We start from the raw sequence: 13,679 nt of genomic DNA, 5'->3' as shown, positions 1-13,679 counted from the left end.
TCATGGATACTCGGATTCGTTTCTGCTGCACCACAACGGGAATTCCAAATTCAAGTTTTTTTTAAAATAAGACTCTTTCACAGGTGATGGTGTATTCTCCTAATAAGAGTCAAAAAATGTCCGGTTGTTTCTCTTTTTGATAGTAGCGCCATTTGTGATCATCACATAGATCTATTATTTAATTAGAATTTGAAAATGGTGATATTTTGGTTTTATCATTACATATTCATTGTTATTTATAGATTACCTTACCCTCCCCAACTATTTGACCCCAAATAGAAAAGCTATTCATATAGAAAAGCTATGCTGAGAGCTTCATTCTTGCTCTTTATTTAGCAACTTTGAAAATAAAAGTTGGGGTGTTCCTGTTGTGGCTCAGTGGAAGTGAGCCCAACTAGTATCCATGAGGATGCAGGTTCTATACCTGTCCTTGCTCAGTGGGTTAAGGATGCAGAGTTGCTGCAAGCTGTGGTGTGGGTCACAGATAAGGCTTGGATCTGGTGTTGCTATGGTTGTGGTATAGGCCTGCAGCTGCAGCTCTGATTCAACCCCTAGCCTGGGAACTTTCATATGCTGCAGGTGCAGCCCTGAAAAAAAAAAAAAAAAGAAAAAAAAAAAGAAAAAAAAGAAAGAAGAAAATAAGGAGCTGGTTTCCTAGAATATTCCAAGGTAGCCAATGAGTTTCTTTTAGAAATTTGTATGAACCTATGGGTTTAAACAGAGTTGGTGGGATTTAATCCATTGTAGCTTTTCTTCTTCAATGATGGATCAATTGTCTTAACTTCAGGCAATGGGAGCCTTTCAAGTTTGTTGTTGTGGACTTTTGATAGGATCCCAGGAATCTTTGAGAGTTCTTTGGTTTTTGGTATGACAAATTGCTCCAAACTCATCTTGCAAATTTCTGCCCATTCTTGGAACCAGCCACTTCTCTAAGGAATCTTAGAGCTTTTTAGAGGGAAATGGTATTTAGACACCACTAACAAGGTACTAAGAGCATTTATTGCTAATGGGATAGAGATAACTTGAGGCTTTTCCAAGGGACAAACGTAAGAAAAAAATTTTAATAAACTATGAGTTCTTATTGATATTTCCAAGTCATATGTAGGACCGTAGGGACTATCCTTAAGCACATTCTTATGTCTACCTTGTCTTATCTCCTTTCTCTCTGTTGCAAAATCCATTTCTCAATGATATGAACGTCATTACTCGTTGAATTTATCCTGCAACACACACAGTAGTTTCAGAATAATACTGCTAGCACTATCACCAACATTACTCTTTCTGAAATGAACTTGTGGCTTTAAACATATTTGAACATATTTGATGAGTTTGAATCCTTGGCAATTATTATCCTTATTGAGGCTCCAAGAGCACCATCTTTGGCTAGTGGGAGGTTAGCAAGTACTTCTTGATAGCAAATCATTCTTTCACTCATTAATTCCTTTGCTCATTGATTTAACTGATAGTTTTGTGTGCCTCTTATAGGATAGACATAGAACTAGACAATGTAAAGAGTATAAAATTAAATAAGATTTGGTTCCTGTCCACTAAAGCTTGCAATCTACCATGAGAAGTAACATATAGACATTGCAACTAGAAGGTGATATCATAAAAGAAATAGAAATAAAGATGTGTTGTTGTGACTTGGAGGTAAAGCTGGTTTGATATGTTGCATAATGATCAGGTATCCAGACCTCTTTTTTGCTCTGCCGTCCCCAGCAGGAGATTCCCTCCTGTCCAAAGATGGCTGCTCCATCTCCTGCCTCAATGCTCAGATCCAATCAGCAAGAAATGTGGAGAGAGCAGGGGAAGGCAAGCTCCTGCATTTTAAGGTCAGCACCTGGATATCCCTTCCACTCACTTCCCAATAGCAAGAACTTAGTCACAAGGCCACACCCAGCTGCAAGGGAGGCTGGGAAATGTAGTCTTTAACTGGGTGACCATGTGTCTCTTCACTCTGCTATATGCAGGCTCTGTAGGCTATCAATTCTCTGAGTTTGATGTGTATACACATCACCTGGGGATCTTGTTAAAGTGAAGATTCTGATTCAGTAGGCATGGGTTAGTGGGAGAGGGTGTTGGAATTCTGAGTTTCCCGCAATCCCACAATTGGAGGGATGCTGTTGGTTCTCTGACCACATAAGCTGGAAGGGGGCTGATGACCGCACTGGCAGGGCTATCTGCCCTCAGGATGGCTCCGTCTTGCAGGACACTGTGGTCTTCATTAATCTGTCACTATTACTCCTGTGGCTCTTTGGGTAAATACCTTTGAAGGATATTGAGTATTTGTATTAAATATCCAGATAATGGACCAGTGTACAAAGTAATTGGAAGGCTCTTTGCCCAGAGTCATTTCTATATTAGCTTTTGTTTAGAATTTGGAGTTTTCCCTTAGGATTAGCAAGTTTCAGTTACAGTATTATTAGCATAATAATGTTTAAAATGAGTTATTTTCCAAGTAGAAAACAAACCACAGTAGCATCCAGATTTCTTGGCACTATAAATATTTAGGTGTGTGGCCCTCATCCAACTTTCTTCAAACACTTTATGCCAGTATAAATAGCATTTTTATTTCCTAGAGACATCTAAGCACTCCAAGGCCCGTAAATATGTTATATATTACATTTTGTTCATAAAAATAAAAAGAACATCCCCAGAAGTGTTCTTTGCCTCCTTGGGTGAGCCACCTCTGCCCGGCCTCTCACTGCACCCTCCACCTCCCTAGAGCATCCCTGAACTGTCAGCTCCAGGATGGCAGCCCTGTGTCACTCTTGTTCACCCCTGTGTCCCATAGCCTAGAACATTCCCAGTCCCCGGGGCTAGATTTTGAAGTTTGGATTTCTCAGTTTGTTTTGTCCCCAGCAACTGGCCTTTTCTGCTTGACCTGGCAGTGCCTGGCGCAGGGGCTTTGATCTGCCTCTAGCGAGGCACCACCGGGGCTTATCAGAATAGCCCAGGCTTGTTAGGAAGATTTTACAAGAGGGAAGGGGAGCGGAAGCACTTTGTGAATCACAGAGTGAGGTACAAACTCAGTAGAGCATTACTCTGTGTAATAATGATACATTATTATAATTTTTGCACACTTATGTGTGCCAGGAAGTCAATGCTGTGCCTAAATCCCTCCTTTAGTGATGCTCTCCATTTCACAAGCGGAGAGACCGAGCTTCCGCGATGGGGCCGAGTCCCTCAGCCAGGTGGGCGGGCCTAGGACTCCCACCAGGGTCTCCCGAGCCTGTGCCAAGAGGTGAGAACGTGTTTGGGGCTGTGTTCAGACCTGAGTCTGGATTTTTTTTCCTCGCAATTATATTTCATTTCCTTTCATATTCCAGCGCCTTCACCTACCGGGACTGCCTCCTGGCACCTTTTTCATTCATGGCCTTTCTCATCCTTCCTGATACGTGCCGCACAGGTGTGGGCCGTGTCTAAGCTTTGTGTCTTGGCACTGTATTTGCAGGGCATCTAAACCTGGGTCTGAACGTTCGGTTCTCCTGCGGGGGAGAGAGGAGAGCAGGAGCACAGTGTGAAGGAAGGCAGGGAGAGAAGCACAGACTGACAGACGCCTCCTGCCCGGCCGTCCCGGCCCTGCAGTCTGTCTGGACCCGTATCTCAGCCTGTGCTGCATGTGTCAGTCCAGATAATGTTTATTTCCCCCTCCTCCCTCCAACTTTGAAAATCTCTTACCCTACAGTGTGTAAAATAGGAATGCTGTGCGCTCTAGAGAGAAGCACAAAAAAATGGAAAGGAAATTTACCTTACCGCCTCTGGACTTCTCAATGAGCACTTTTAAAGATGCTTAATGAAGCATGGGGCTTCTTTAGAGCAGACTCACATTCAGGCTGCAAGCTTTGGTTTTTTTTTTTTTCTCCCCCCATCTCGGCTCTTTCTCCCCCACCCCTAGCTCCAAACAGCTCCCATCTACCACCCCTGAACCAGGCGGCAAATGTTCCATGGCTCCCTCCCCCAAATCAGCGCTTGGGGAGGTGGGGGTGGGGGAGAAAGCGGATTTGGGGAGTGACCTGAGCGGTCAGCTTCGGTGAAATGTGCACAATAAACTTCTATCTGGACTGAGTTCTTCTGTGAAGTGGCGATCACTTCCCAGACAGACAAGCCCTGGAGGACCCGCCGTTCTGCATCTTTTAATCACCGTTGCTATGGAGAAAGCCACTATTTCATTAGAGAAAGCGCCTTAACGCAATTAACACATAGTTCAGTTGTTCCCCATCCCTTTGGGCTCCGGGGTGGAGGGGGTTCTGGGGTATTGCTTTCCCCAGGGGCCCCCAGGAAACCACAGGCCAAACAGCACAGGGAGCGCTCCCAGGAAGTAAACGCTGGGCAGCTCCGGACTGGCTTATAGATGAAGGGATGTCAAAAGGAAGACCGGGCTTAAAATTCACAAAAAACCTCAGGATGAGGGTTGACTCAGTGTTTCAGAGCAAAACAAAACAAAATAAAGACAAAGTTTCTGCTGGCTACTTTCTGAGTTTGGAATTATACTGGAAAGCTCCACACATCCTCTGGTGAAAGTGAGTTTTCTACCGTTTCTTGTTTCATTTAGGTTTGGTCCCTCAGCCCTGGGACAAGTCAGTAGCCGGGCTGAGCGTGCGAGACATGACCACTGCCCCCGAGCCTGACCCTCTGCCTGGCTGCCGTCTGAAACTCCCTTTCATGAGCCCCTTTGCAAACAGGGAAGATAATATTTTCTGCTTAACCGGGCCATCATAAGAAACTCCCCAGGGTCCCTGCCTGGCTAGAAAAAGGAAATGCTAATAAAAATGATGAGTTTTGATGGCTCTGAAATGAGCGCTTGGGAAAGAGGTTTCTAAAGTTACTAAATTCTGGGCATTTCCCAAGAGCGGGGCTGTAGTTTCGGGGTCCTGTCCTCGTAGAGTAAAAGACTCAAGTGACAACTTAGCTCTCAATTAACAGCATTAAAAAAAAAATAAAAAAAGAAGAGGATACACTCGGAAATCATTCTGGAAAGTGAAGGGCAGTAGAAACGCTGGCCAAGGAAATACAGAAGAGGCATATATCTCTGGTTCGTAGCCGGCTTGCATCATCCCTAATTAGCTAATGTATTTCTTTCCGCGTACCCTTGGAGGAATTCTCAAGCGTGTCCCCTGCCGCTCCTGGAGACCGCGGAAAAAGCAAATGACACTGAATTTTCCCTTCTTAATTAAAATGTTAAACAGGGTTAAGATGCCAAGTTTCATCAGGGATATTTGTTCCCCTGGTGAACCCTTAAGTCCTGCTGGGGTTCAGTTCAATGGGAGTGATTTGAGTCAACACATGTTATTAAGTTTCCAAATGTAATCAGCCCAGATATTTTAATGGAAACTTTCTCCTTTCTGTTAATAAGCATGTGGTTTGGTTATAAAAGCCCTTGGGTTGGGTGCCCTGCGTTGCCCTTCCGCAACCACATCGCCATAGCAACAGGCAGCTGGTCTCTGCAAAGCCAGGCGGGCACTGCGAGGAGGCGCCGGAGGAGCCCTGCCCCGCGGCCGTGTTTGGCCAGGCATAAGCATCTTCAATGGGGTTAGAATGTTTAAGGGGCTAAAGGCTGTGGGAAAACTTTTGTCTGCCATATTTATCTCTTCTGCTGTTGCCTCTTAACATTTCCCCTCGGGGTTCAATGGGGTTAAAAGTAAGAGCAAACGTTTTGATGGGTTTATTTGGAATTATGAATTCATGGGTCTGCATAATCGCATATCAGCATCAAGCTGCTTTTGACTCTGTCTGCCCTGGGGCCAGAGGTGGGTGGAGGGAGAAGGCAGTGGGGATTGAGACCTGGGAATAGCTTCAGCGTGGAGAATTCATTACATGGGGGGAGGGGAGACACTTTTCTCCCCCTGGGGATGGACTCTTTGTATCTTGGAGACAGGTTTCAGGCTCACAGCCCTGCTCCTGGGGTAAGGATGATGCAGAGAACAGAACTTTTTGTTTGGACCAGTTGGCTATTATGGGGGAAAGAAAGAACTGGGAGGCAGGTGTTTCTGTCTCCAGATCCTCAAACTCTCCTTACGCTGGCTAAGAGGCTGTGTTCAGGACTGTGGACAGTGTCCCCTTTTTAGGGGCTACAATGCATACCCCCCCCCAATCCATATGCTTCAGCCCTAACGCCCAGCATCTCAGCCCAGGACTGCTTTGGAGACAGGGTCTTTAAAGAGGTGACTAGGTTAAAATGAGGTCTTTACGGCGGGCCCTAGTCCAAGCTGACTGGTGTCATTATAAGAGGAAATTTGGGTACCAAAGAGGCACCAGCCGTGTACAGCCTGAAAGTGGAAAAAGACCGTGTAGGGACATGGCCAACTGCAAGCCGAGGAGAAGGACCTCAAAGAAACCAAAGCTGCCAGCACTTTCTCTTGGACTTCCAGCCTTCGGAACCATGAGAAAATAAATTTCTATTGCATAAGACAGCCATGCCGTGGCATTCTGTTATAAGAGCCCCAGCAAAGCATACCTACCCCCAAACTATTTTCCGGTTGTACTAGAGATGTTGAAAGCCGCCCACTAGAAGAAGTAGGTATGAAGACCCGGCAAAGATACCCTAGGCCACAGGCCAAAATCTCTCTCTCCCGTTCTCTCTCTGGGGTGAGAGAAAAAAAAGTCACCATTATAAACCAAAGACCCTGCCATGAAAGCATTGGTATGTGCCTCGGGCAACTCCCTTCCAAGTGGCCCACCTCCTTCCACTGTGGCCATATCTCTCTTCAGTGTTATGTGCTCTTGGCAAGTTTAATGGATGTTGACTTGTTTGCATTATTTTGTAAAACTACTGAATGTGATCAAAATGATATACTCATTCTTATCATGTCTCCTGGGAACCCCAGTGGCTGAGGGCTCAGGGCCTTCCCCACATGGATCCTTTGCTCCCTTCTACACAGCCAGTCCTGCCTGCCCAAGCGAGCAAGGAGATCCTAGCTCCATCGGCCCTAGAGGATGGGTGAAGTTTAGAGGGAAGAGGGAAGGCATGCCCCAGCTGTGGGCAGACCCGATGTGCCAAACTTGGACTCGAAAACAGACACATTAAAGGATGATGATCTTTCCCTTTCTCTCTCTCTTTCTTTCTCTTTCTCTCTCTCTCTCTCTCTCTCTCTGTGCCCATGGCATGTGGGAGTTCCAGGCCAGGGATCATCGAGCCCACACCATAGCAGTGACAATGCCAGATCCTTAACCTGCTAAGCTACCAGGGAACTCTGATGATTTACATTTCTACAAAGTACACTTTGCAAATGTATATGGGAAGGAGGAGTTCCCGTCCTGGCTCAGTGCTAACGAAACTGACTAGTATCCATGAGGACATGGGTTTGATCCCTGGCCTCGCTCGGTGGGTTAAGCATCCGGCATTGCCGTGAGCTGTGGTGTAGGTTGCAGATGAGGCTCGGATCCTGTGTTGCTGTGGCTGTGGTGTAGGCTGGCAGCTGCAACGCTGATTTGATCCCTAGCCTGGGAACTTCCATATGCCTCGGTCGCTGAAAAAATTAAAAAGTATATGTGAAGGATACGTGAAATAGCAGACTCTTCTGGAGGGTTTAGAATTAGATTCAAAGTAGAAAAATCTGATTTGTAAGGAATTTCTTTCAGAACACTTGCATGGTAGGATAACACATTAATTAGCAACCAAGATTGCTTTTTTAAGCTGCTCTTGGTCAGGAATGGGAGCAGCCAGACTAGAAGGCAAGTGCAATTTAACAGATGAATGTATACACACATGAACATATATATACACATTTACACATTCTTCGATAGGTGAACATATATACATACACACACATATATACATGTGTGATTACACACTCACACACACACAATTCCTTACAGTTGATGCTTTTCTCGAAGAACTGTTTATCGAGTGCCAGCTCTGCTATTGTGTGAGTTGCTTAGAATGCAAAGGCTCTGCTCTTAAGAAATTCACGATCTACTATTCCGTTCACGAGTGAGATGTGGAAATAAATAATTATAACACAGGTGATCCGAACATGGCAGAAGGTCATGAACCACATGGGCTTGTTTGCCAGCCACATATTCCCAGGGCTGCAGTTTGCTGTACCCCCACACCCACTGTGACATCTGGCCTCAATGTGTCAGGGTGACCTGCCCCTTCTGCCCCTGGCTTTAAGGAGAAAGGAAAGAGAATTCTGTGCCAAGACGTGGTCCTGTATATACTTACCCTGTCCATTAGAAGTGATAAACATGTGCAAAATTAATGAAATATATTGCAAATTGGTCTTTGGATGGTAATGTAGGCTTTTCTTACCTGAAACTGGTCTCCAAGGAGAACCTAAAAATCCAAAAGGAAACAGTTTGATTTTTTACAACCCAAAGCTTTCGCTGGCCTCCTGCTTTAGGAGTTTGGGATCGCAGTGTTTGCAAAGCTCCGTGGGGAGTGTCTACCGTCGTCTTTCCACCAACCCTCAGCCACCTTCCTTCAGATTCCCAGTCCCTTCCCTTCCCTTGTGGATGTTGTAGGACCCTACGTGCCTTTATCACCTTACCCTGCACAGTGGCAGGCATGCCACTGCCTCGATCAAAGCGTCTTCCCTTGCAGGGGTGTTAAGTGTCTCTTACCTACCATCCATTGGCTAGAGAGTGGGCACATATGCGGCTTATGGAACAAAGTCCTGACCTCAAAAACAGGCACTTCGGAAGCTCCCTGGTGGAGGCCTGCCTGGTCTCAAGGGCTCTGGTCCAGCTCTGTGGCTTGCTGGCATCCAGTGTTCCAGCTTCTCTGTACCTCCCACCCCAGACCTTTCCTCTCACCTTCCATTCACCAGTGTGTTCTTCGCATCTGGGACAGTTTATGATAAATGAAAAGAAAGTCAGGAACATATTCATAGAAAAGAAAAATACTTGTGTGATAAGCAATAAACAAACAGAGCTCCTGTTCAGAAAAAAATTCTCGAGGAGGTGTTCCCGTCGTGGTGCGGTGGAAACAAATTCGGCTAGGAACCCTGTGTTGCAGGTTCGATCCCTGGCCTCCTCAGTGGGTTAAGGATCTGGCGTTGCTGTGGCTGTGGTGTAGGCCGGTGGCTACGGCTCCGATTAGACCCCTAGCCTGGGAAGCTCCTTATGCCACAGGTGTGGCCCTAAAAAAAAAAAATTATTCAGGAAAAGACACTGAAATATTCAGAGTGGCAATTTCTGGGTAATGTGAGCATGCAAGTATTTTTCTCTTCTTTCTACTTTCTGAATTTCCTGAAATTTTTTTTAAGGCAGGGGAGGGCCCAGACTAGGGTAGAAGTTCCTAGACTAGGGGTCAAATTGGAGCTGCAGTAGCCAGCCTAAACCACAGCCACAAACAACGCCAGATCCGAGCCCCATCTGCGACCTACACTGCAACTTGCAGTGACACCTGATCCCCAACTCACTGAGCAGGGCCAGGAACTGAACCTGCATCCTCATGGATACTAGTTGGGTTCTTAACCCTCTGAGCCACAACAGGAACTCCTGTTTCCTGAATTTTTAATGTCAAATATGTTTTGCTCTAACAAATGAAAAGAAGGGGTTCCAAAAGAAAACCTACATATCCTTTAAGACCTAATATGGGGAGTTCCCATCGTAGAGCAGTGGCAAAGAATCCGACACGGAACCATGAGTTTGCCGGTTCGATCCCTGGCCTCACTTAGTGGGTTAAAGGATCTGGCATTGCCGTGAGCTATGGGTAGGCCAGTGGCTACAGCTCTCATGAGAGCCCTAGCCCGGGAACCCCCACATGCCTCAGGTGCGGCCCTAAAAAGACAAAAGACAAAAAAAAGAAAAGAAAAAAAAAAAAGACCTAACTTTGGATGGTAGAAAATTCTGCTTGAGTTCAGACCCTGCTTCTACCACCTAGTAGTGTGTGAGCCTCAGTATATGCAACTGTAAAATGGGATAATTTCTTTTGCATAAAATGTGGGGATAATATAACCTGCTTAGCATGTTGCTGGGTAGTGGGAGTTAATACATTTCGTTCCCTTCCCTGTCTCACCCTCCGCGAAGTCGAAAGCCCTATGGGGAAAGGCTGGGTTCCCTTTGCATGGCCATCATGGCTCTTCTGCCACCATGAATATTTGTATGTATTGTAACTCCTCAACCAGATGGAGAAATCGAGACTCTGACCTTTGTATCTCCTGCGTCTCTCTTCCCGTAACAGGTACTTAATGAATATGATGAATAGTGTTTGAATAGAAGTAAGAAATCAATGTCTGTATCGAAATGAGGAATCCACCAGAAGAGTCCAGAGAATCCAAGATACAATGAAAAACAGGCACAACCAGTGCTAGAAAACCAAATGAGAAAGAGTAGTCATTTTAAACTCACTAAAGTCATAACTATCAGAAAATTCAGAATTATGGCTCCCTCTCCCCCTATAACCTTTTCACATCACACATATGTAATAGAGACCATAAAAGTTAACACGACGCTCGGTAGTGCACGTTACAAACAGATTGCATGATGTGGTTGGGTTACTGCGGCAATGGGAATCATAACTTTGAATTTCCTAACTTTTATGCATTTGTAACAGCATCAGCCATCACTGTGCGTTAGCTGCCTACTTTACTCTCTGAACTCAAACCTCTTTATACCTGGAATAAAGGAGAAAGATATCCAAGTAAATGGGGTATTTTTCCTTTAACGGAGCCTTTGCTTGAGTTTACCCACCAGTATTTCTTCTCCGTCAAAATAAATGCTTTCAGGCAAAGGGCTGCATCACCGTGGCCTTGGTGGTTGAGCCACATAGCTTGCAGTCGGAAGCGCTGGGATGGAGTAGAATTGGGACGTCACAACACGTAATCATGCTGAGTGCTCGTTCCACCCCTGTCCTCCACGCTTTCAGAGACTTCGAAATGTTGCCTCAAGAAGAAGCCACAGAGGAGATCCAGGACGTGAAATCTTGGGCTGGGAAGTGAACTGGTTTTCCACGGTCACAAGACGCTTCCAAGTCCCTCACCTTGGATCTCAGAAGACCCTCAGCCCTGTGCCCAGGTGAGCAGCCTCTGTTCTTTAAAAGATGGGCAGGGGATGAGCAAGGCCCGTCTTTCTGGGGGCCTGACCATCGACCAATGATTCCAAGAGCCTTTGTCGTTGTCTTAACTTTTCACTCTCGCTCCAGATTCTTTATTGTGAAGGTCTTCTCCCAAGGTGGAGGATGGATAAGCCCTCTATCTTTTCTCAAAAAATTTAAAATATTATAATTGATTTACAGTGTTCTGTCAATTTCTGGTGTACAACAAAGTGACCCAGTCATACATATGTAGATGTTGTTTTTCTCATATTATCTTCTATCATGTTCTATCACAAGTGATTCCATATAGTTCCCTGTGCTGTAGAATAGGACCCAAGCCCTCTGTCTTTTCAAGAGACGTCATAAGCCTGCAGGGTGTTGCTAAGATTTGCTTCCTACGAAGGTCTTTGGTCTAAATCAACCCAGCAGACCTTAAGCCTTTCTTCCTGGGTCTTGTTTTCTTTCTTTTTTTTTGCTGTGCCTGTGGCATGTGGAAGTTTCCAGGCCAGGGATCGAACCTGACCCATAGCAGTGATCCAAGCCACTGCAGTGACAATGCTGGATTCTTAACCCCCTGCACCACAGGGGAACCTCTAGGTGTTGTTTTCCTACCCTTCCATCAGCCTTGTCGCTTTCTCTCAGAGGCTCCAAAGATGCTGCTCTCTGGGACATAAACGCTGTCTCCAGATAAGTGTACGTGCCCTTCAGGACTGACCTCTGAAATGATGTTGATCCAAGGTAGACCTTGAAATAGCTCCCAGGAAAGTTTTTTCTTTTCTTTTCTTTTTTTAAAGTATTTGTCCAAATTGGTATCAAGAAAACAAAAACAGCATCACACACACACACACACACACACACACACACCCCTACTCGAGGGTGGTAGAGAGATTGTGTATGCACAGGGAGCTATTTATGTGCTGGTTTCTTCCGAGGACAGTCCACTCATGCTAAATGGTCATGGTACTGGAAATGTCTTAAGCCCCTTCGTTTTATTTTTTATTTCGTTTACTTTGGTGGATGTCTTTCGGTAATTCCTGTCAGGGCTGCATTTTGGAAAATTGCAAACACCTCTTTGGCAATACTTAAGAGGGAAAATCTAGGCAAACACTGGGGTGAGGGCCAAGCAGCCTGTCCCTGTAAATGAGACAGTGGGGTCAGGATGGGGTTTTTGGGGGGGCGGGGAAGAGGGTGGGGGAAGGATAAAATTGTTTGCTAAAATAAAAAGCTCTCAATGTTTGTATGAACTTTCAAAAATACAGAAATTCTTTCAGTAATCTCAAAACAAAGGGAAACCCCGATAGTTTTATACATTTTGCAGGTACATTCAGATATGTGGTTGTTTTACAAGGGATGGGTGAGACTGGGAGAGAAAGTAATGGGTTTCAATCCTACCAGTAAAATGACCTGACACATCAATCTTCTTTCATTCTCAGGTGAGAGCATCAGCAATGAGTGAACATTTTCCATAGGGTATATACAAACTAGGTGAAAGTTTTAAATTTTTCTAAGACATTTGGTGAACCTCAGTATTTCTCATTCAACTCATCAGGGGTCTTTAAAGCACAAACACTCAATCTACTGAAAATGCCTAAACTTCTTGGCAAAGATGGCTGGGTTCTGGTTGGGAACATAGTGATTATTCTTAATAGGCTCTGCTTTATTCACCTCTTTTGAAAGGACCATGGAAACCTTTGAGTTAAGAGGGCTTAAGCTTTTGTACCCAGGTGTCAAATAATTGGACTCTTCTTGCCTGTTCATTTAAGTATCTTCAATGCTACTTTCTGTTAAGACCACAAAAATTTCTGAAGGAGAATTACCATAGTGTACTCAGGATAAAGGACTACAGTGCTGTCTTGTGGGTTTACCATTTACGTATTGTTTACAGAGTTTGACATCTTGAAATAAAGACATGTGAAGAGAGAAAAGAGTCAGAAAGAGAGATAACCAGGCACATAGGGGAAAAGGGGTCACGGTAGTTGGAGATGGCTCCATCAGGAATACTAGAAAAGTGGAACAAGATTAGATTTGGCTGTGAGTGACAGAAAACACAAAGTAATGTAGCCTTGCATGAGAAAGGAGTTTATTTATCTTTCCTATTAAGATCCAAGGATAGGCAGTTTAGGCTGAGATGGTGGCTCCAAGATCATTTTGGCTTCTTCTATTATGCCTCTCTGTCAACCTTAGCTTGTACCTCATGGTCCAAACTGGCTGCTCAAGCTCCAGCCATCACATTCGCCTACCAATCGGCAGGAAGAAGGGGAAAGCAACATGCTACTTCCTCTTACATTCTATTCCAAAAGTTAGCTATATCTGTTTGTAAGGGAATCAGGGGGATATAGTTGCTGTTTTGAGTAACCGTGTGCCTAGGTAAAAATCACAAGTCCTATTTTTAAAAAGAAGGAGAAGGGGTAGTCTGGACTCCTATTCTTATGACGAGAGACGTACTTCTCTGAAACTGATCTGTAAATTTATATCTGACTAGGGTATGTTTAATTAACATTTGAGGTTGAGCACAATATTAGTAATTTACCCATTTCACTTATTCAAAGGAATGACTTTGAGGATTGGACACATACCTTTAAAGTGGCTGACCTCTGTGCTCCCCCCACCCCCACCCCGCTCCTCTTTGGCAGATCTGCCCCAAGAGGATGCTATGCTGAGGACTAGAAACCCCAAGGCATCTATCCTCCACAACTCC

General features: G+C 44.9%; 1 protein-coding gene across 1 annotated transcript in view; it reads left to right on the top strand.

Moving 5' to 3' along the window:
- ATE1 (arginyltransferase 1) overlaps positions 1-10,881 on the top strand; it is a 198,425-nt gene extending 187,544 nt beyond the window's left edge. Inside the window, exon 13 of the mRNA XM_021073566.1 lies at positions 10,814-10,881. Coding sequence (XP_020929225.1) covers positions 10,814-10,866 — 53 coding nt within the window. The 3' untranslated portion in view covers positions 10,867-10,881. The remainder of the gene's footprint in view (positions 1-10,813) is intronic.

This window comes from Sus scrofa, chromosome 14 (assembly GCF_000003025.6).
Source record: "Sus scrofa isolate TJ Tabasco breed Duroc chromosome 14, Sscrofa11.1, whole genome shotgun sequence".
Lineage (NCBI taxonomy): Eukaryota > Metazoa > Chordata > Mammalia > Artiodactyla > Suidae > Sus > Sus scrofa.
Note: the sequence above shows the minus strand (reverse complement) of the source record. Positions and strands in the feature narration are given on the sequence as shown.